Genomic DNA, 22,125 nt, shown 5'->3' on the forward strand with positions numbered 1-22,125 from the left:
TTAATGACTCCATATTCACCAATATAAATCCACCTTGATAACTCCATCTTCATCTAAATCCATCCGTCCAAAATTACACTCATCATAACTTGCCATAGTGAAAATCTAATATTTCAATCCAATAATGGAATATCATACTTCAAGGTAGTCATTATGAAGATCAAATAACCCCAAATAATATCAAACGATAGATAAATAAAAGCCTAATAGAAAACATACCAAGATAGAGAATCTGGGCTAGATAGATTTGGTAGGTTTGATCTAGTTTAATGGGTTAAATCTGACCGAATTTGGGTAGAGGCAATTTGGGCACAACTTGAAGCTTAAACCATGTGTCAATGGCGAAGCGTGAGGGTTGACGACAATAGCGTCTTGAAAGATGACAGAAATGGCGACCAATGGTGGTGGCTTGGAAACCAACGACGACAACAGTAGAGAATGCCACTGATATCATTGACAATAGCTAGAGGCAGAGAGATGGTCGACAATGGCTGCTCCAAAAGTGAAAAAGGTGGCAATATGATGGAGATTGGCGGCGATCGGTAGCAACAAAGAATAAGTCCAACAGTAATGACTGTACCAAGCTAAGAGATGGCTGACGACAGTGAAGGTCGCCATGGTCAATGACGACAGAGGCGGCGGCAGTGACAAGTCAACAAAACCCTAGTTATGGAAAATGAAGAAAAAATGCAGATCCAATTGTTGAGATCTGACAAACATTGATGGTTTGATTCAAAGGCTCTGATACCAATTTATTACGAAATTAGATTTGAAAACAAACCAAAAAACAAATTGTCAATCACACACATAAACACAGAATTTTACATGAAAAATCCAAATTGGGAAATACTACGACTAGAAATAACAAAATATCACTAATCAAATATTGCTATAATAATTCCAGTGACCTAGGCACCTATTTATTGATCTAAAATCATCTATAGATGCACATAGGAAATCTTATCCTGATCAGAAGATGATTCATGAGGATATTCCTTCAAATGAGATAAGTTAAGAGGATATTTCTTCAGATGAAATAAATTCCAAACAAAATTAAATTTGATAACATCATAATCATAGTTAAATTCAAAGTCTTAATCATAGCCAAATTAGGCATCCCAATCACAGACAAATTTGAATTTCAGGTCACAATTACAACACTTTTAATGATGTATTTCTTTTATCTAATTTTTATTCTCATTTTTGGACGCCTTTGAAATCTAGTTTTATATATATATTCTATTTAATTCGAGATTAAATGATTTGTTTTCTAGGTATATTACCTATTTAATCTTTTAAATTTTTATTTTTTTCATCTACTCATTCTTGGCAATTGTAACTGCCAAGAAAACATGTAAACTTTTACCAACAATTGTAACCGTCTAGAAAAGTTGTGAGTATTGTTGATGACAGTTGCAATGCCAACATACCCCAGATTTTGTTGATGATGAGCTTAGTGATGATAAAGCTCACTTTTATTGACGATTTTCATTTCTCCAACGCTTGTCCTCTCAACAGTTGGCAAAAACACTGGAAGACTATTGGGAAAACTTTTCTAGGCGATTTCAATGCCTTCTCCTGACAGTTTTCACCCGTTAGGAAAGATCGTTCCTCTTATAGTGTGGCTTAAGTAATTTGCATTGGGTAAAAGTACCTTAACTGATCATTTTAGACCTTAACCTATTTGGGTTATTCTTTGGGCCAAATTTGAACACAAATCAAGGTTAGGATTCAAGCTTTTCTAAGCCTAATAAGCTTCCAGCCTGAGGTAGTGAGGTTTTCTCTAACTCTTTAAAGATTCCCTTCATTAACCTGCCCAATTTTTAGCTCGTTTAGCCCAAATAAATAACCTAATCAAGTCAAAGAAAGACCTCTATGTTTTTGCCCTTTATAACGTGGCTTTATACATGTCCAAATTTGTGAACACCATAAAAACATTCAAATAGGGATTTCAATGGGGTCTGAGAATATACAAAATCTTGAAACTATTCTGTACATAAACAACAATTTTAGCTTCATCAAGACCATTATTTTCATTCCCCTCCCAATATCATACTTAGGGCACTGATATGATGGACCAAAACTCACGGTCCGAACGGGGTCTTTTCCTCCCTAAATGAGATCCCCATGAGCAGTTTTTCATTTAAGAAAAACTTGTAGAATGACGAGCTTAAACCATCTGGTAGGGGCTTTCTTGGTGATAATGGTGGAAGCGATGGGGCGGTGACAGGTAAGGATTTTGTCGAGTCTGATGCTTTTGGGTGGCCAAAATAGAAGCTCCAGATGGACAAACCAAGGAACACAATAGCCAGCACAATAAGTAACATGGTCATGAATAATGCTATTTGGTTCATTTTTTAAAGACAAAACTGAAAAATAATAAATGAGGTTAGTAAAAATTAAACAAAACTTTTCATCTAAAAATAAAAACAAAAACAAAACTAAAATAGAAGAAGTGCCATAAACAAAAGAAGAAAGGAAAAAGTTACCTTGTAATCGAGAAAATACAAGTTCAACTCACTTGCAGCAAGAACTTACCTTTAGTTATACTTATATAGAAGAGAAAATTAGCTTTTGCCACCACAATCCCATCACCCCACCTACCACATTCAAATCAAATTTACCTTATGGCTCCCAATAGAAACTTTTACTACTGAAACTGGTGCTTTGAATAGAAAAATAGTAGGTTAAATGGAAAAGCGACAAATTAATGTAACCGACTCTAGTTTTGGGTTCCTTTTTGAGGTCGATAAAAATTCATATAAAAAAAAGGAAAAAAATACATTGGATTAAACCAATTTGGTGCTCCTTTAACATGATTTGGTCTTCGATCCAAGAATTTTAAAAATTTTGATTCTAGTTTAATTCGATTTGGTCTAGAGTAAAGGAACAACCTTACCAACCATCTTCTTTTTTGGATAAAAATCCCTTATTCAATAGAGATTTTAAACTCTCAATCTTTCAGTTTCAAAGAAAAAGTCATGGTGGCAATAAATGAGGTGAGTTAAAAGAAATATAAAAAGGCTATATGGAAGCTAGTGTCTACAAACTCATTCCAACCCAATTTATTATCTATCAATACTTATGAAAATATGTAACAAGTTTAAAATATGAAAGATAATTTGTTTAAGAGGGGAGTGAATTAAGCTCACCCAAATTTCAAAAAATTACTTAAAAGAAAATAAAATAAGAATGTAGCACACATCAATTTATGGTGATTCAGCCCCAACTGCTTACTCTACTACCTCAACTCCTCGTAAGAATTTTCAACAATTTGCTATATGTAGCTTTTAAAAGCCTAAGCTGGAACCTTTAAATAGATTTTACAATGATATAGCTAGAACCTTTACACAGTGTGCTTTTGAGGCTCAAGCACGTAACTTTTTAGCTCAACAAGCAAAGGGTTTTATAAGTAAAAATACTTAGAGAAGCTAAACAATTTTGCACTCTAGATGAATGAGGCTTCTCACTTGGGTTTCAGAGAATAAAGGATATCATAATTGCAACACACTTTCTATTAGAACAAAAAACAATAGATATAATTTTAAAGAACTTCTTTGAGTTTAAGACTTAAGTAGGATTTTCTCAAATCAACATTATCTATTTTGTCTTAAGTCTCTCAATATATATAGCTTTTGCTTCTTCAGTGCACTTGTTAGTTTTTCTAAAGAATAAACCTTTAACACATGTAACTTGCAAGTATTTGAAGTTTTTTTGTTTATACAAAGTACATAGTCATGTGTTGTCATAGTCATAGGTAGTAGTGGAGTCATCATGTTGACTAAGTCTTTAGGCGTGTTTTTATCCTTATTTGTTACTACACGTTGGGAATTTTTCAGTCATTTTACCTGGTCAGTAGGGATTTTGTTTTACATGATGTGTAGTGTCTACTTCAAATTTGATTTATTGTGTGTGGTTCGACCCTATGTTTGATTTGATTTTATGCAAATGATTTAACTTGTGAATTGTTGTTTTCATGTGGGAAGTTCGTTCCAAAAAGTTTTATACCAGTGCATTTAGTTTTGTGTGTTAAAATACATGCATTGAAATGTTGATTTTATGTGATGCATGGTAGGTAATAGTGGCATTGGCATGTTTGTGTTATCCGTGTGAGATGTAGGATGTCAACCTAAGGTAGAGCCTTGAGTGATAGCACTCGAGATGAATGTCAAGGAATAATGCTATGTGACCCACTTGTGACGAGGCTGAGAGTCGACACCACCCTATGGTACTCAAGTGATAAGGCTGAGAGTCGACACCACCCCAGATATGCTTTTGAGAAATAACATTATTGTCAAGGTGAAAGTTGATTACGAGGATAGTGCTGATGTGATCCTCTTGTGGCCAAGGATAGTATTGATGTGATCCCATTCAAATTTTATTCAAGTTCAAAGTAAGTTATATGAGTAACTTATTATATGTTTCAACTAAATTCAGATTCGAATAACTTTTAATATGGTCAAGAATTTCTTCAGAAATTAGATTCTACAGGTTCATCTCAATCCCATCTACAAAGCCCCAGTATTGAGCTCAACCTAATTTATCTTGATCTTATTGAATTTTATACTTAAAATTAGCTTTCACTTCACAAATTTGGCCAATTTATAATACTTAACAAATTACACTTAGGCCATATTTCTTCATAAATTTTCGTTAAGTTCTCCTAGAGTCCTCCTAGTGCCCGTTAGTTCAACAAATGATCACAAAGCCCCCTATCAAATCTTAATTCAATTAGTTCAAAAATAATTTTTAATATCCAAAATTCTCTACAATTTTTTAATATTACATTTAATAGCCCTTAAAGGAATTTTATTCCCAAAAATTTCCTTAACCTTAATTCCTCCAAATTTTTATAAAAGTCTGGGGTGTTACATCATAGCCCAAACTGCCTAGCCTAGAAACTTATCCCCCTTTAAACCTGATTTTTGCTCAACCTTTGAAAACCTGCACATGTAAGAGCTTGTCAATGTTTTAATGATTTCATCTAAGCATAATATGGCAGTTTAGCACAATTCTAAACAGCTTGCGAGTTGTGTTAGCCAAATTGTCTAACCCTTTCACTCTTGTTTTTCTCATTTGCCTCCTACTTAAATTTGCACGCAAAACATCCTTAAAGAACCTAAGGTCCTTGTTAACATGAAATAAAACCTTTAATTATTAAGAAAAACAAAATAAAAGACTTTACCAAGCACTCCTCAATCTCATAATTTTGAAATGGGATTGAACTTTTTTGGCCTCTTTATCTTGCTACTCCTTGTTCTAACCTAGACCGTCCAGCTCCAATCTGGCCCCTCCCTCGTGGCCAAATCTTGACCCATCCCTCGGCCCAATCTGGCCCCTCCCTCATGGCCCAATCTTAGCCCAATCTGGCCCCCTCCCTTATGGCATAATCTCAGCCCATCTCTCAGCCCAATCTGGTCTCTCCCTCATGGCCCATTCTCGACCCTACGCTAGTCTACAACAACATCATTGCAGCTTCTACTGGGTATCCGCGCGTCCACCCCAAATCTTATCCTCATTAATAGCAGATCACATCCACATTAATAAGGGTCTCATCGACACCATACTACTACCTGGGAACCCACATTGGCGCCGGATACTCAATCTCATCACCTACAAACGCACGACGCATGGATGCAGGAGGACGTCTCCCCCTCCTATATCAATCAGCTCTTTTCAGAGTCAAGGTATGTTCTACCCTCTGACCTACTAATACACTATCATTTCTTTACTCTCTCACTCACTCAAGCGTCGGAGTGCTTGTAAGTGCCAGTCGCCCCCCGGACAAACCCGTTGCTGGAGCCCACGCCTTATCGTCGCGATCCCATCTCCAATCGCTCCCATTGGTTAGGAAGGAACATAACCCAACCCAATTGTTAAAAGGTAGGGTTTTCACCATGAAAACACGTTCTTCCATTTCTTCATTTTCTTTTTCTTATTTCTCTTCCTTTCTTTCGAAGATGTGACCAAAAAAAATGCAAAATGAAATTTCAAAACTCTAAGTGTCCTTTATATGAGGCTCATGAATAGCCTTATAGCCTTGTTCCCATTCAAATAGCCTTATAGCCTTGTTCCCATTCAAAATGCTCTTAGGGCTTTATAATTTTGATTTTAAGACTTTCTAAAAATGCTCCTACTTATCCTTGGCTTTGATAACTTTTGTTGTTGTCAAAATACAACAATAGAAACTTGTTTTGAGTGAGGAAAACTGTCGTCTAAAGCCGTATAAGATGTTGTCGTTTGAAAGTATAGCAATCGAGAGAGCCGGTCTTGTAGAGAGACTCCACTGACCTGGTGCCTAATTCTGTTGAGGGCTTTCAGAGGGGGATTAGCGCACCTCTCAGAGAGGACTGGACTGGCTTCTGAACTGGCACGAGAACACTTAGCGTGGAGTTGTAATGATGTCGCTGCAGATTGGTGCAGGGCTAAAATCGAGCCTCAGGCTTAAGGCTACAATCGGACTAGAGACCATGATTTGGTCGAGATTGGGGCGTGGGTTGATGATAAGGCCACAGGCCGAGATTGGGGTGTGGGTTGATAATAAGGCCACGAGCCGAGATTGGCCCGTGGGCTGCCAAGGCCAAAGGTTAAGATTGGGCCATGGGCTGCCAAGGCCAAAGGCCAGAATTGGGCAATTGGGCCATGTGCCAAAGGCCGAGATTAGGCCGATACGATCTAAGGGGCAAAATTGTCACTTGACATTATTAAATAATCCATCCAATGTCCTCCAAAATATTAAATAATCAATAATACACTCAATGCCCTATTATTGTATTTCGTATACTTAAATTCATTAAACGCATAACATAATATATTAATACAAAAATATCACATTAAATCTCAATTTTAAATGTCCAAATAATATTTCTATTAAATAATCCATACTTCAATAAAATTAAATCATTATAATGTTTGGACTAATTAATAAATTCACATATATAGATGTGAAGTTTTTTCTTTTAAGAATAAATTGTTCTCTTCGTATTTCAATTTTTAGTATTGATTTTTGAATTCATTTTTAATTTTATATTTTGAGTGTGTTTTGAAATTGTTGAAAACTTATTTATTATCTATAGTATTTTTGCATTTTAAAAATTTTATACATGTTTGTGATGAAAACTAAAATGATTTTTTTTATTATGAATTTTCTTTGTAAAATTTTTTATTATTATTTAAAATATAAAAATAAACACATTTATATTACTTTAAAAAATTAAAAATAACTTAAAAATAGTAAAAAGAACATGGCTTATCTGAATTCTAAAATAAACTAAATTTATATTTTCATCTTCATATTTTAACATAATTTTTTATTATTTTAATTATATTTTTAAATTAATTTAATTCATATACTTTAATATTTTTTTATAACAATTAAATTTTTTTTATTATTTCAATTACATTCATGAACTTAAAATTTCAAATTGATTTAAAAAAAAATTTATCATTTCACTTTATTTTGTTTTTATACATAAAAATATAAAAATTAAATTAACTCAAAAATATTTCAAGTTGGCACACCAAAAAACTCAAAAGTATTCGAGTTAAATAGACTTGAAAATTAAGTTTAAAGATATAATTAAAATAATAAAAATTTTAAGTGATCATGCAAAAAAAAATTTAAAAATATAAGAATAAAAATACGAATATGGCCTTTTGTGGGGTGGAAATCCCATTTGGACGCTGCATTCGCGCACCAGAGTGTCCAAACGCAAGGGGGCCGAATATGGTTCTCATCCGAATCAATTACGGACCAGAAAGCAGTCCTGAAAAGTAGTATTTCTTGCAAAACCAAAATAAGATGTCCGCGACTCGTATCAATCAACACAGTGCACTGCCGACTTAACAAATTATATTTTCGCATTTAACTAAGTTCCCTAAACTAAAATGTCTAAGTCTCCAGCTAAAACTAGAACAGAAATCCCAACAAGGCCAAAAAGAAAGATAAAGCCAACACCAAAATCCTCTAATCGAAGAGGCTGAAACCCATATCCTGCGACCAACGAGAAAGAGCACACGTCAGAAAAAGAAGTTTAAGAGTCCACAAATCAGATGCCAAGGTTCAAAAGAGAGTTTACCCCATCAGATTCCTCTTCTACTTTCTCCTCTTTCTTTGGCTCTTCTGCAGGAGCAGCGGCTGCAGCAGCAGCAGCACCACCACCACTACCAACAGCAGCTGCCACTGCAACACCACCGCCACCACCAGCTGGAACTGAAGCCAATTTTTCTCTTCCACAAGCTATCAGTTCAGTAATGTCTTTTCCCTCAACTTCTTTCAAGAGGAATTCAATTTTCTCATCCTCAGCCTCAGCTCCAACTGTCCCCAATGAATAAAACAAAAATAAATAAAAAGCTTTCATTGAGGCAGCTAACTAATCTACATCTCTCACAACAAAATCAAAAACTCCTGTATCAGTATCAATATTTACTCACAAGTAACTTTCAGTCAACAGTTTACATGCTCGGCATATGTAAAAATGATCAGGACCATGATAATTGGTCTGGCGTAGTTATACAACCGCATTGGGCTAACCCCTCATCCAATGTGGTTAGATAACTGTATTGGACTCTCAACTCATTATCCAAATTGATTTACATGCCCAATGAAATATTACATTAGATTTGAAAGGATAAAGGCACGTATAGTTGTGGCAAACAAGAGAAACAGGAACAACAAGAACACAACTTTAGGAGTAACAAAAATCACACGCATCCTATGCCCAACCATCTGCATGGTTACCTAAGCCTGTGATACAAATAGAAAGATTCAACACTTACATAAGCATCATATCAGAGTTAAAAACCTGGGAAACACAAGAAATTAAACTGCTCATAATTCCTTTACAATATCTAATCATAAGCTCCATTATAAGAATCTGGGGTAGCAGAAATCGTTAACCCTATTAGCAAACCTTAAAACAAACTAGCAACATCCAATGCAACATTGTCAGCAGCCCCATTGCCAATGCCAATCCAACAAATATCCCAAGTCACAACTCTAATACCAATATATAATAGCAATCAGTTTTCTGAACAAGTTTGCCCCCTTTATCAAAAATTAAGGACATTTTGCTCCATACCATAAAAGCAGCATTGCTCCATCACAAAGGATTACCTGTACTCCAAATTTTAGTATGAAGATTTAATGAATAACGTTTGTGCAAAAGTTGAGGGTTCATAGTTAGAGGATGGTGTTCATAGTTAAGAGGATGGTGTTGTGGCTAAACTATATATTCTCGTTATGTTGTTTTTTTCTCAAACAATTATAATACAACCTAACTACTGCTATTCTGCTAATCTAAAAATTCAACCACAACAGCAGCTCATGCAACCACATAGATTGAAGCCTAGGAACAAAAAAATATATAATATTATAACAGCAGACAAATAGAAAATATAAAAAACAACAGAATCCAACCTAGGATATACATGAAATATAACATTCAGAAACACATATAGGTATAAAGTTCTGAGAGAGTGCGCCTTTCACTTTTTAATACTAATATTAAAAAAGTTTCGAGAGAGGAATCAAATATACCGCGATCGAATATAGACGAAACTCTATATGACCCTAGAAACATATGGACGGAAAATATAGACCAAAACCACGAAATCATACCAACATTACTGATTAATTATCATCCTTTATCACCAAAGCTAAGAACAGTATAAAGACGGAAAACGATCGGAGTGCGGACATTTCTAGGCGAGACGGTACCTGAACAGAGAATGTGTCTCAAATCATCGGTGGAAGGGCTGGCGTTGCCTCCCAAAACGGCGAGCAAGTACGCAGCAATAATCTTCATTTTCCTGAGGCTGAAATCCACAAAGACAAACCACGCTATGAATTCCTTTAGATCTGAAAGACACGATAACAAATCACTCTATGAATTTCTTCTTCAGATCCAGAGAGAAGATTCAGAGCAAATGAGAGAGAGAGAGAGAGAGAGAGAGAGAGAGAGAGAGAGAGAGAGAGAGAGAGCGTACCAGCAGGTTCAGATCGTTTGGAGAGAAACTAGGGTTTTGGGTTCAGATCGTTTGGAGGTCCAGAGAGGTACTAGGCTACGGCTGAATTGCTAAGGTCCTGTTTGATATTTAGATAGTACATTATATCTCTTTTGATGAAATTATTTAATAATATTTAGGTTCAATTTAGAGTTCCTTCCTTCACGAAGAACTTTGAATAATCATTTTAATTATAATTAACGAACAAAAAGAGGAATTCATGAAGTTTATTGAGATTATTAGGCATAAAATTAGAAAAAATATGAAATAAAATTAAAAATTTCCTAATTCTTTTAAGAAATGACACATCTCAAGAAGATAGGGGTGTTACATTTGAGGAAACCATTAAAAGATCGTTGGAAAAACTTAGGTTGCGTTCTCTTTATTTTTTAATTTTTAATTTTGAATTTTAAATTTATTTTCAATTTTCTATTTTGACATTCTGTTTTTAGAAAATTAAAAAGCGTGTTCCCTTTGAAATTTTGAAAATAATTTTTTAATGATATTTTAGTTAATAAATTTGATTATTCAATAAATTAGAAATATTTAATTTTAATATATTATTAAAAAAATATACATTTTAAAGTTAATGAATTTTGTAATATTTTTTTCATTACAATAATAAAATATGAATAAATAAATAAATAAATGTATTTTGAGTTTAGAGTTTGTTTTGAATGAAAACACTCAAAATAATTTTTTGTTATTTTGAGTTTTTTTATAATTTTTTTTTATTTTCAAAAATATATTTTTAAAAATAACAAAAAAAAATGAGTTTTTATTATTTTAAAAAATCAAAAACTAAAAATAACTTACAAAACCATAAAGAGAAAGCAACTTACCTTAGCAATTTCCATGCCTTTTCTTACCTTATCAATTTCCATGCCTTTTCTTCAACCAACAGGAAAAATCCTCTTGATTACTTGATTAAAATCTTTTGTTACTTAATAATAAGTTTTTAATCGATTAAAAGTTTAAGTATAAAGACTTGTCATTCTGGCCAATATTTATTACTAGATTAAAATATATATTACTTGATTATTTAGTCAATTAACTATTTAGATATTTGATTAAAATTATTTCATCACTTATTCAAATAAAACACAATTAATGGATAAAAAAGACCAGAGGAACAAAAGAAAATCATAAAAATAGTCCTACTCTTAGGGGTGAGCAAAAGTTCGGTTAAACCAAACTAACCGAATCGAACCAACAAATTTGGTCAGTTCGGTTCGATTTTTCAAAATGAACAGTTCAGTTCGGTTATTTTTGCCCTTAAAAATCAATTCTTCGGTTTGGTTCGGTTATTTTAGTAAAAATAATCGAAAAACTGAACCGAACCAAATAACAATACCCCCTCCCCTCGAACCGAACCGCCCCTCTCCCTCACGCTGGCGCGACAACCCCCCTGCCGAACCAAATCGACCCCCCCTCCCTCACACGGGCGCGGCACCCCATGTCTGCTACCGTCTTCTCTTCACTCTTCTCTTCGTCATTCTCTCTCTAAGACTCTATCCCTCTCGCCATTTCGTCTTTCTCTTTGAGATCTGGCCGGCTGCAGCACTACCTCATCTCATCTCTTCATAGATCTCAGATCTAGTCGCGCGGCAGCACTGCCTCATGGTCATATCTTCGTCCCTTCTCTCTTCCTCCACCACCACTCGCCGTTGTCGATGGCGAAGACAAAGGCTCTTCGAGTTCGAGGCTTCATAGATTAGGCCGCCTCATCCCTTCGTCTCTTCTCTCTCCCTCCACCATCCCTCGTCGTCGTCGATGGCGAAGACGAAGGCCGAAGACGAAGATGACGCCGATGCGAGCTGCTGCCGATGGCCAGAGACGAAGATGACGCCGATGGTTTTTAGATTAGTTTTCTGGGTACAACTTCTCTTTTGCATTGAAAGTTTGAAACCTAGATCTACTAAAATTTAACCATTAGATGTTTTTAATTTTTGGGTATGTGGGTCACCGTGGTTAGGGCAATCCGATGATCGGTTCCAATCATCGGAATCACTGGCCGACTAGGTGGCCGGCGACAACAACAAGGCAGTCTCTTGTTTATTTTTGTGTTATAGTTCATTTTTGATTCATTTTCTGTTCGATTCGGTTAGTATGGTGTAGGCTTCGGTTAGTTCGGTTTCAATTAGTTCGGTTAGTTGGGGTGGGTCGATCGGTTCGGTTCGATTATTACATATAGTTCGGTTCGGTTCGGTTCATAATTTTTGAGCGGTTCGGTTCTGTTATAACCGATTGCACACCCCTACCTACTCTAGAAAGGAAAAACAAAAACAATGATTGCTTTTGAAAACAAAAATAAAATATATCATATGATTTTTTACCTTTATTTTCAAAAAACAAAAATAGATAAAATGAAGCATTAACTTTTTGGGAATTTTTAGAAATGCCTAAATGGCGTTTTTATGCTAGGTTGGGTCTTTCAACCCAATACCATTTTAGATCGTAGCAAAGAGGAACTCACACTTGACTTTTAATTGCATGACAATGGATAGCTTGCCTTCGAAGAAGAGATATACCTCTTATGACCAACTTCATATTGTTTTTGGCCCTCTAACGACCTATTAATAGTCATCTAACAATCTTACTTTGCTAACAAGTTAAATCATGGTAGATCAAGCTACAACATACCTTCCTAATCTCGAAGGATCCTCTGACAACCAACCATTGTTCTTCCCCAACTCTAATAGTCCCCTAGTGTGTAGATAGCAAGGTATAAGGAGGCACTTGCCTCTCTTGTCTTGTCTAAGTCCAACTATATGTCTCTCTCATTCAAGAGCTATTAAAAGCTTTACATGAATCCCTAATGACATTCATCGACTTATAACAACCTTTGACTAGTTTCAACCACCTCTAACAACCTTGATTACCTTTGTTATTTTTCATTTACATTACGGTTATCTTGGCATGACATTTTAGACAAAAGTTCTATTACTTATATCCTAATTAATTACATTTATCAAAAAAATTCCATCACCATATGAAAAAGAAACATATTTTTGCTTCACTTTTCAAATTTTTTAAAATAACAATGAAAGTCAAATAACAAATTTAGTTTTTATTTTTCAAAATCAAAACAGAGACTAGATATAAAAATATGAAAACAAACATATAAAAGTGAACAACAAAATCATATATGACAAAATGAACAATAAAAATGGGAAAAAAAATTCCAATTCACCATGTTGAGGGGATTTGAGAGTTTATATTTTATCCCAAATTGGATACCAATTGGGATACGACTTCTCTATATTTCTTTTCTACTCCGCTTCTCTTATTCATCAACATAGTATTAGAGCAAGATTCTTAACAAAAAAAAAAAACTAATACATCCTTAACCCATCTCATCTTGTCTTATGTTATTTTCTTTTGTTTCCCTTTTTTATTCTATCTTGATGATTTGAGAAAAACTACCCAACACTACAACAAAAATGATTTGTTGATGCATCTTTTTTAGGATATTTTTTAAAAAGTGCCCTCTAAAATACCATTTTAAGACACAATCTAAAGAAATGCCCCAATACAATAACTCTAATGAGGCACAACAATTAAGTGCTCTAAAAGATAAATCTAAGTGCCCTATGAAATATCATTTTACGGTATAATTTAAATAAGTATTCCAATAAAATAATTCTAATAAGGCACGACGATGAAGTGCCCTAATAGACAAATCTAAGTGCCCTAATAAACAAATCTAATAGGGCATAATTTTTTAAATGCTCAATTAAAATAATTCTAATGAGACACTTTGATGAAATGTCCTAATAAACAAATCTTAAGTGCCCCAATAGAATAATTCTAATGAAACTTAGATATACTATAAAATTAATATACACATATATTAATAAAATAATGTGTAAATTAGGTGGTCACACGGGTGCAAGAAGAAGGAAAAATTCAAGGTTCAAGATAAGGGGAAGGGTAAGTTGGAGTTAAGAAAAGGCTTTGCAGAGAATGTGAAGAATAAATTTATAGTGATTTTTGAGATATTTTTAAGTGTCACAACAAACTTAAATTTATAGTTATTTTTTAGGCATCTGTAAGTGATTCAATACGTTTTGGGGGCACAATTACACGCGACATTATTATTAGTGCCCTAATAGTTAAAATGCTCTAATAAACTATCCATTAAGGTATTTTTAAATGTCTCTTAATCCAAAATTTGTTGTAGTGCAACGGTATCAACATTAGGAAGCAACTAAGGCGACGTGCAAAGTTGTGTTGTTATCAAGAGCCATTCATATCCTAGAGAAAATAGGGTTGTTTATATCGGCGAGCATGTCGTTTTATCACACTTATTCACAAAGGTTGGGTTGCTCACAAGGGTGGTGTTAGTGATATGCCCTAATGTTAGATTTAGATGACATATGTTGGGCAATATGATGGTATTAGTGATATACCCTAATACTACATTTAGATGACATCTATTAGACAATATGATTTATTTTTGTGAATTAATAAAATGGTCATATATCTTCATTCATATATCTTCAGTTTTATGTGATTGAGCTCTTAATCTCTTATTGAAAATCTCATTCTTAAGTTCTTAAGAATAGTGTGGTAAGGTTCTTTAATACAAGCTTTCTTAAAATGTTAACAGTGCTTAGATTTCTCAAATAGGGACTTTGATTTTTCAATTACATACTAATACATGATTTACTGCATGTGATTAGTATGAGATGCTAATGATAAAGAATAATGAGTCACATGCCATATTACATGAAATGCATATAGTGAACACGTGGTGGATGTTGGTTAAACATTTGTTGAAGGTGATCTGACTAACAAATCGCATGGCTGAGAAGATTAATGATCTATTATTAGTTGTGATTGTGTAACTAATTCTCAAACTTGACGCGACAGAGTTGTCCTGTATGTTGGTGTCAAAGATTTGCTGGCATGCAAAACCATCCAAGTGAGGTGAAAATGCTCACTGTGTGGTCTCTCTTCTATTAATGTATGGAGGCCAGTGATTATTAGATAGGATTTATTAACCTCCAGTATGAGGTGAACATCTAATGCGATTTTTGTTGGTGGTTAATTGGTAAAACCCCTAGTCAGGGTAAGAAATGTTGAAAGTGAGTTTTTAATGTGTCATCTCAATCACACAAAATTAGATCTTGGTATAGTCATCAAGTTCAATGAGCTTAATCAATCCATAACTCTCACTTGATCGAGATATTAGTTAATGAAAGGATTATATTACACAAAAATCATCAGTCGAAATATGATCACATGAAGCATGACTTCATTACCTTATAGGATAGTCTTGATATAATGCTAGTTGTCACTCAAGACCTTTTAGGATATTTTGAGAAGATTGATAAATTCTCAAAATAGGTTGAAAAGAGTTTGATCAATGTCAAAGGGGTTTGACATTTCCTTATTGTTATTTGGTAATGAACCTAGAAGGTCACATACTCGAAAGCAAAGCAATAAATTAGTGATGCTTAGCAATGAGTTCTTGATCATCATCAAGAGTTAATTACGTTAAATATTGTTAAGAGTTAACAAGGGGTCAAAGTACTGTGAAGAGATAATGGGGATATTGTTAAGAATTAAAGAGCATGTTGTTAAAGAGTTAACGGGTGTCTAAGTTCCATTAAGAGTTAATAAAAGTGCTATTAACAATCAATAGCGAGCCTAGATTCAATTAAACGAAAGTTTTAATGGAATATACAAAATTGTCACTGGTAATTCCAGCAGATTTTGATGGTGAAAAAGATGAGGAAATGTAGCAATCTATTGAAAATGTACAACAACCAATCAAAATGTTCCAACAGATGTTCATAGCTCACTTGCAGTAGGAGCTGAAATAGAAGAAGAACGACCCCAGCATGTTAGAAAAAGATATGCTTGGATGATTGATTTCGAGGTATCTGATTTCGATGATTCACTCGCACATTTTGCTTTATTTTCAGATTGTGATCTTGTAGCTTTTTGAAGATGTTGTAAAAGAATCAAAAGGGAAAACGGTTATGGATGATGAAATTGCGGCTATAGAAAGAAACAACACTTGGAAATTGACAGAACTTCCAAAAGGGGAAAAGAATATTGGCATGAAATGGATGTACAAGACAAAGCTGAAAGAAAATGGCAAAGTCAACAAGTACAAGACGCACTTAGTAGCTAAAGGATATAAGCAAGAGTTTGGCGTGGACTATAGAGAAGTCTTTGCTCTAGTAGCACGACATGACACAATCAGACTGGTGATTGCATCGGCAGCACAAAACTCATGTCCTATCTTCTAATTGGACATAAAATCAGCTTTTTTACATGGATATTTGTAAGAACAAGTATTTATTGATCAATCTCCTAGTTATATTAAGGTTGGAAATGAGCATAAAGTTTATAAATTAAATAAAGTTTTATATGAATTAAAACAAGCCCCACGAGCTTGGTATAGTCGGATTGATACTTATTTTCTGAAGAAAAGTTTTAAAAAATGTCCATATGAGCACACATTTTTTGTTCAAATTGGTGATGGAGGAAAAATGCTCGTTGTTTGTCTAAATGTGGATGATTTAATTTCCATTAGAAATGATAATGCCATGTTTGAAAATTTTAAGAAGTCCATGATGGTTGAGTTTGACATGTCCAATCTTGGAATGATGCATTATTTTCTAGGTATTGAAATGGAACAATCTACTGCTAGGATTTTCATTTCTCAAAAGAAATGTGCGAGAAATTTTAGATAAGTTTAAAATGAAGAATTGCAATTCAGTGGGCACACTAATGGAGACAGGTAGAAAGCTTGTTAAAGATTCTAAAGAAAGAAAAGTAGACAACACTCTCTACAAGCAAATTGTGGGAAGTTTAATGTATGTGACAACAATAAGGCCACGTAAATGAAGCATGATGTGAGTCTCATTAGTAGGTACATGGAGTTCCCCGGGAGAAATGCATTTTCTAGCTGCCAAGAGGATTTTTTGATAGTTACAAGGAACCATTGAATATGGATTGTTCTACAAGAATGGTGAAAAGTTAGATTTGTTTGGTTTTACTGATACTGACTATGCAGGTGATCTTGATGATAGGAAGAGTACATCTGGTTACAGGGCCGGACCTTTCATGAGGCCCGTGAGGCAGTTGCCTCAGGGCCCATGAAAAATTATGTATTTGGGGGCCCAAAAATTGGAACCCCTCTTTTTGCTAAGGGCCCAACTGCCTAGCCCAGCCGCCACGGTTTACCCCATCCCCATCTCACTCTGCGTTCGCCCTTGCCCTTCTTCCCCTCTCGCTCTCGCTTTCGCTGCCGTCTCTTGCTCTGTTGCTCTGTAACTCCCTCTGTCATCGTCATCATCGCGCCTCGCCTTCGCTCTCGCCTTTCTCTCCTTTCGCTGCTCCGTCGGATCGTCACCCTTCGCCTTCGCTTTCTCGCCTCTTGCTGCTCGATCGACGGTCGCTCGCCCTCGTGGCCGGTCACCGGTGGCTCGCTGCCTCGCTCTCTCTCAGTCGCTCCAGGTGGCTCGCCTTCGCTCTCACCTCTTACTCCCTCTCTCTCCTTTCGCTGCTCAATGGCGTCGGATCGTCGCCCTTCACCCTCGTTTTCTCGCCTCTTGCTGTGCTTGGTCAGCGGTCGCTCACCTTCGTGGCCGATCACCGGTGCCTCTTTGCCTCGCTCTTAGCCTCTCACTCGCTCTAGCCTCCAGATCTGAGATCTTGCTGCCTCAAATTCAGTCCTTGAAGCAGATCTGCTTCTCCAGAATCCAGATCTACTTAGTGCTTAGCTTCAACCGGTTAGTTTCTCCTTCACAAATCATTTTCATTTTGTTTAGTTTGTGATACGTTGGGAGATTTGGATTATTTGATAGGTTGCATATGTCTATTTTATTGATGTTGGCTTTATTGATGTTGGCTGAATCTAGCAAAAGAAAATTTAATTTTATTGATGTCTCATTTTATTTATACACGTGATAATTGTTTTATTTTTAGAAATTGTAATTAGAGTATAGAGATGCCTGGTTCATTTTATTTTTCTTCTTATTATTACAAGTCTAGATAAAAATTAAGTTGAACATTATTATTACTTAAGTGTGTCGTGTAATGTCATAATATTTTTTTTCTTCTGACTTTTGTTAGGTTTAGGCAATAGTCACAAATCATGCCTCCTAAACATATGTCTGGAGCTCAAAAAAGAAAAAGAAAACAGAGGGAAGAAGCATTAGTTCAACATCAAGCCGGTGATATGTTTAAATACTTTAATAGCAGCAAAATAACACGAGGAGAAGAAATAGTTGAAAACTTGGGTGAAACTTCAGTAGAGGAAGAAGAAACTTGGAATGATAATGTCAATGAACAAGGAGACTTAGTTGATGAATTGAATGAAGACAAAGATGATCACGTTGATGTCAATGAATTAAACAAGAAAGAAGAAGACAATATTCAACATAAAGATTCATTGATTAATTTTTATGATCCAGGGTGTTGGGATAAAATAGACCAAAATGTGAGAGATTTGTTAGTAGAGAAGGGTCCAAAAAGAGTTGATGGAGTTTTGTTTCCTAAAGATAGTAGTGGTAGGCATTTTGAATTATCACAATATAAGCGAGTATTGCTCAATGGAGAAACAAATGATAGGGGATGGCTAGTATATTCAGTTCATTTGGACAAGGTTTTTTGCTTTTGTTGTAAGTTGTTCAAGACTCAAAAAACAATGAGTAAAATTGGTCCGTTGGGAAATGAAGGATACAGAGATTGGCATAATATGGGTCGGGCTCTTAAAAATCATGAAGCAAGTAAGGAGCATATAGATTGCATGACTAGTTGGATTGAATTAGAAACAAGACTGAGTAAAAATAAAACAATTGATCAAAGTGTGCAGATTGAAATCAATAAAGAAAGAGAACACTGGAGACAAGTGTTGAAGAGGATAATAGCTGTTGTGCAAAGATTGGCAAAAAATAACTTGGCATTTCGAAAAGATTGTGAGAAGCTTTATGTGGAAAACAATGGTCTTTTTTTGCAAATGATTGAAATGATTGCTGAGTTTGATTCGATTATGAAAGAGCACATTCGACGTATTCAAGCACATGAGACTCATTATACATATTTGGGCCCTAAAATTCAAAATGAATTAATACAAATGATGGCAAATGAGGTAAAAATTTCAATTATTAGAAAAGTTAAACAAGCAAAATATTTTTCGGTCATATTAGATTGTACGCCAGATGCTAGTCATGAGGAGCAAATGTCTCTTGTAATACGATGTGTGGATTATTCAGCAAACTCTGTAATGGTAGAAGAATATTGGGTAGAATTTTTGAAGGTTGATGATACATCAAGGCTTGGACTTTTTACTAAGCTTAAAAACATGTTGACCAATCTTGAGCTGGACATTGATGATATAAGAGGTCGGGGGTATGACAATGGGTCTAATATGAAAGGGAAGCATAAAGGTGTACAGACAAGATTACTTGAAATAAATCTGAGGGCTTTTTATACTCCATGTGGTTGTCATAGTCTTAATTTGACTTTATGTGATATGGCAAATTGTTGTCCTAAAGCTATGTCATTTTTTGGAGTGATACAACGCATCTATACATTGTTTTCTTCATCTACCAAGCGATGGAAAATTTTCAAAGATCATGTGAAAGGTCTTACACTTTAGCCATTGTCACAAACACGTTGGAAAAGTCATGTTGAAAGTGTTAGGCTTATAAAAGAGCAAACTGTACAAATAATAGATGCTTTATTTGATTTGGTAGATACTAGTAAAGATCCTAAAACAAAGAGCGAAGCTGAGTCCTTAGCAGCATATGAACTTCAGAATTTTGAGTTCTTGCTTGGCATGGTAATTTGGTACAAGTTATTGCATGCAATCAACACTGTAAGTAAATTTCTTCAAGCTGAAAATATGGATATTGATGTTGCTATTAGTCTTTTAGAAGGACTTCTTTTGTTTCTTGATGACTATAGAGAATCTGGGTTTGATAAGGCCATGGTTGAAGCGAAAAAAATAGCAAATGAAATGGGAGTTGAAGCTGTATTTTGAGAAAAATGCATGATTCGAAGAAAGAAACAGTTTGATGAGGATGGCAGTGATGAGATAACACAATCAGCAAAAGATTCTTTTAGAGTAAATTATTTCCTCTTCATAATTGATCGAGCTCGTTCTTCATTTCAAACTAGATTTAAACAATTTAAAAAATATGAGGAAATATTTGGATTTCTGTTTAATTTGGAGAGGTTGAAGTGTGTTGATGATGCTACTTTATTGGGGTCTTGTAAGAATCTTGAAAAATCCTTAACACATAATGGTCATTCTGATATTGATGGAGATGATTTGTTTTTGGAGTTGACAATCTTGAAATACTCTTTACCTAAAGAAACAAAAAAAACAATTGATGTGGTGAACTATTTGAAGAGAATGGATGGATATTTTCCAAATGCTTGTGTAGCCTACAGAATTTTGTTAACTATACCAATTACAGTTGCATTTGCAAAAAGAAGTTTCTCCAAATTGAAGTTGATCAAGACTTATCTCCACTCAACTATGTCACAAGATAGATTGAATGGATTGGCTATGTTGTCTATTGAGAAAAAAATGCTCGAACAACTTGATTATGTAAACTTGATTGATATTTCTGCCTCCAAAACTACAAGAAGAGTAGTTTTTAATTAATAATTTAGAAAAATTTCAATTTTATCCTTTGATATGGTGTAAATATTTATTTATTTATTTTATATTTTATTATAAAAAAATAAAATTTAAATGTACTCTACGATTTGGGGGCCCATTTTTGCATTTCGCCTCAGGGCCCCCAAATCTCAAGTACGGCACTGTCTGGTTATATATTCATGATGGGTTTAGCAGTTGTTTCATGCTGTTTAAAGAAGCAACCGATTGTTACTTTATCAATAATTGAAGCTGGGTTCATAGCTACAACTGCATGTGCTTGCCAAGCTATTTGGTTGAGGAAAATTCTTGAGGAGATGCACTTCAAGCAACAAGAACCCACTTTAGTTTATTGTGACAACAGTTCAACAATTAAACTCTCAAAGAATCATGTTCTACATGGAAGAAGCAAGCACATTGATGTCAAGTATCATTTCTTAAAGAGACCTCTCAAAAGATGGAGTTATTGATCTAGTTTTACGTAGAAGCGAAGATCAAGTGGCTGATATTTTGACAAAACCCCTCAAATTGGATAATTTTCTAAAGCTACAGAGATTACTTGGAGTTTGCACTATGGAAGATCAAATTTGAGGAAGGGTTCTGCATCATAGCTAAACTAAAAGTCTGCAGATGTTCAGTTTAAGGGAGGGAATGCTAGAGATAATTTGTTTATGTTTGTCCTAGTCTACAGGGTTTGTTAGTCATGGTCCTAATCATTAGCAATTGTTTGATAGTGGAGTTTGTTGAAGACTGAGTCTTTAGTTAATATTTCTATATATTAGTGGGTTTGTATTCCTAATTTTATGCAAGAATTTGTTATCAGCTCTATATAGAGATAGCTTCTGATTGTAAGTGAAGATATCAAGCAGTGAGTAATAATATTTCTTTCATTAAAATTCGTTTGTCTACTCTTATTCATTTTTGTATCAGAAACCCTAAATTTGAAACCTACAATCTTGACAATTGGTATCAAAGTAGTCCATTCTTGGATTGCTATTCACAACCTGCATCTACAAGTTTTGGAATTATGGCAGACGATACTCGAATGAAACAACTAGAGGTGCAAGTCAACTAAGTTAACTCCCTGGTAACCAATTGAAGAATTTTTCAATATTGGATGGATTGGATGATGGTAACCAACTAAGTTAACTCCCTAGCGGCCATGAGATTGGATGGATTCTTGCAGATATTTTTCAATATTCCACAGTTAAACCTATTGAAGAACTTTCAACCCAAAGAGAATGGGATCCAATCTTGGAAGGTAATGGCTTAAATCTTAGACAAATTAGAACTCCTAAAATAGAAGTTGAAAATATGCATGACAATGAGTCTATGGCCGCTAGGATGAATGGTAGAAGGATAGAGAACAATTCAAAGAATAATTCCTATACTCCGTGTGTTATCCCTATGTCAAAATTAGAGATTCCTATGTTTAATGGCAAGAACCTTAGATGGTGGGTCAGGAGATGTCAAAAGTTTTTTTAGTTTTA

At 34.7% G+C, this 22,125-nt stretch overlaps 2 protein-coding genes across 3 annotated transcripts; one reads left to right on the forward strand and one right to left on the reverse strand.

Moving 5' to 3' along the window:
- Window positions 1–7,746: 7,746 nt before the first annotated feature.
- On the reverse strand, window positions 7,747–10,110 carry LOC127811020 (60S acidic ribosomal protein P2-like). 2 transcript variants are annotated; one of them, XM_052350699.1, is made up of 4 exons: window positions 9,988–10,110; window positions 9,719–9,859; window positions 8,079–8,317; window positions 7,747–7,993 (listed from the first exon to the last, which is right to left on the reverse strand). In XM_052350699.1, the coding sequence occupies exons 2-4, from the start codon at window positions 9,804–9,806 to the stop codon at window positions 7,967–7,969; spliced, it is 354 nt and encodes a 117-aa protein (XP_052206659.1). In that variant the 5' UTR covers window positions 9,807–9,859; window positions 9,988–10,110; the 3' UTR covers window positions 7,747–7,966. The 2 variants fall into 2 exon arrangements, with proteins under 2 accessions (XP_052206659.1, XP_052206658.1); XM_052350698.1 differs by having other exon boundaries at window positions 9,719–9,816; window positions 9,988–10,093.
- Window positions 10,111–19,252: 9,142 nt separating this feature from the next.
- On the forward strand, window positions 19,253–20,011 carry LOC127811058 (uncharacterized). Its single transcript, XM_052350774.1, has 2 exons — window positions 19,253–19,415; window positions 19,725–20,011. Exons 1-2 carry the CDS (start codon window positions 19,253–19,255, stop codon window positions 20,009–20,011), a joined length of 450 nt encoding a protein of 149 aa, XP_052206734.1.
- The last annotated feature ends 2,114 nt before the right edge of the window (window positions 20,012–22,125 follow it).

Source organism: Diospyros lotus, chromosome 10 (assembly GCF_014633365.1).
Source record: "Diospyros lotus cultivar Yz01 chromosome 10, ASM1463336v1, whole genome shotgun sequence".
NCBI classification, from domain to species: domain Eukaryota; kingdom Viridiplantae; phylum Streptophyta; class Magnoliopsida; order Ericales; family Ebenaceae; genus Diospyros; species Diospyros lotus.

What these genes read in the sequence shown, in the direction of transcription:
- LOC127811020 (XM_052350699.1), bottom strand. Translation starts at nt 9,806, where the DNA reads ATGAAGATTATTGCTGCGTACTTGCTCGCCGTTTTGGGAGGCAACGCC. An exon ending in GAGACACATTCTCTGTTCAG is followed by an intron (nt 8,318 to 9,718) that starts GTACCGTCTCGC and finishes CATTGGGGACAG; the next exon opens with TTGGAGCTGAGGCTGAGGAT. An exon ending in TAGAAGAGGAATCTGATGGG is followed by an intron (nt 7,994 to 8,078) that starts GTAAACTCTCTT and finishes CGTTGGTCGCAG; the next exon opens with GATATGGGTTTCAGCCTCTT.
- LOC127811058 (XM_052350774.1), top strand. Translation starts at nt 19,253, where the DNA reads ATGGTAGAAGAATATTGGGTAGAATTTTTGAAGGTTGATGATACATCA. An exon ending in TATGAAAGGGAAGCATAAAG is followed by an intron (nt 19,416 to 19,724) that starts GTGTACAGACAA and finishes TTGATTTGGTAG; the next exon opens with ATACTAGTAAAGATCCTAAA.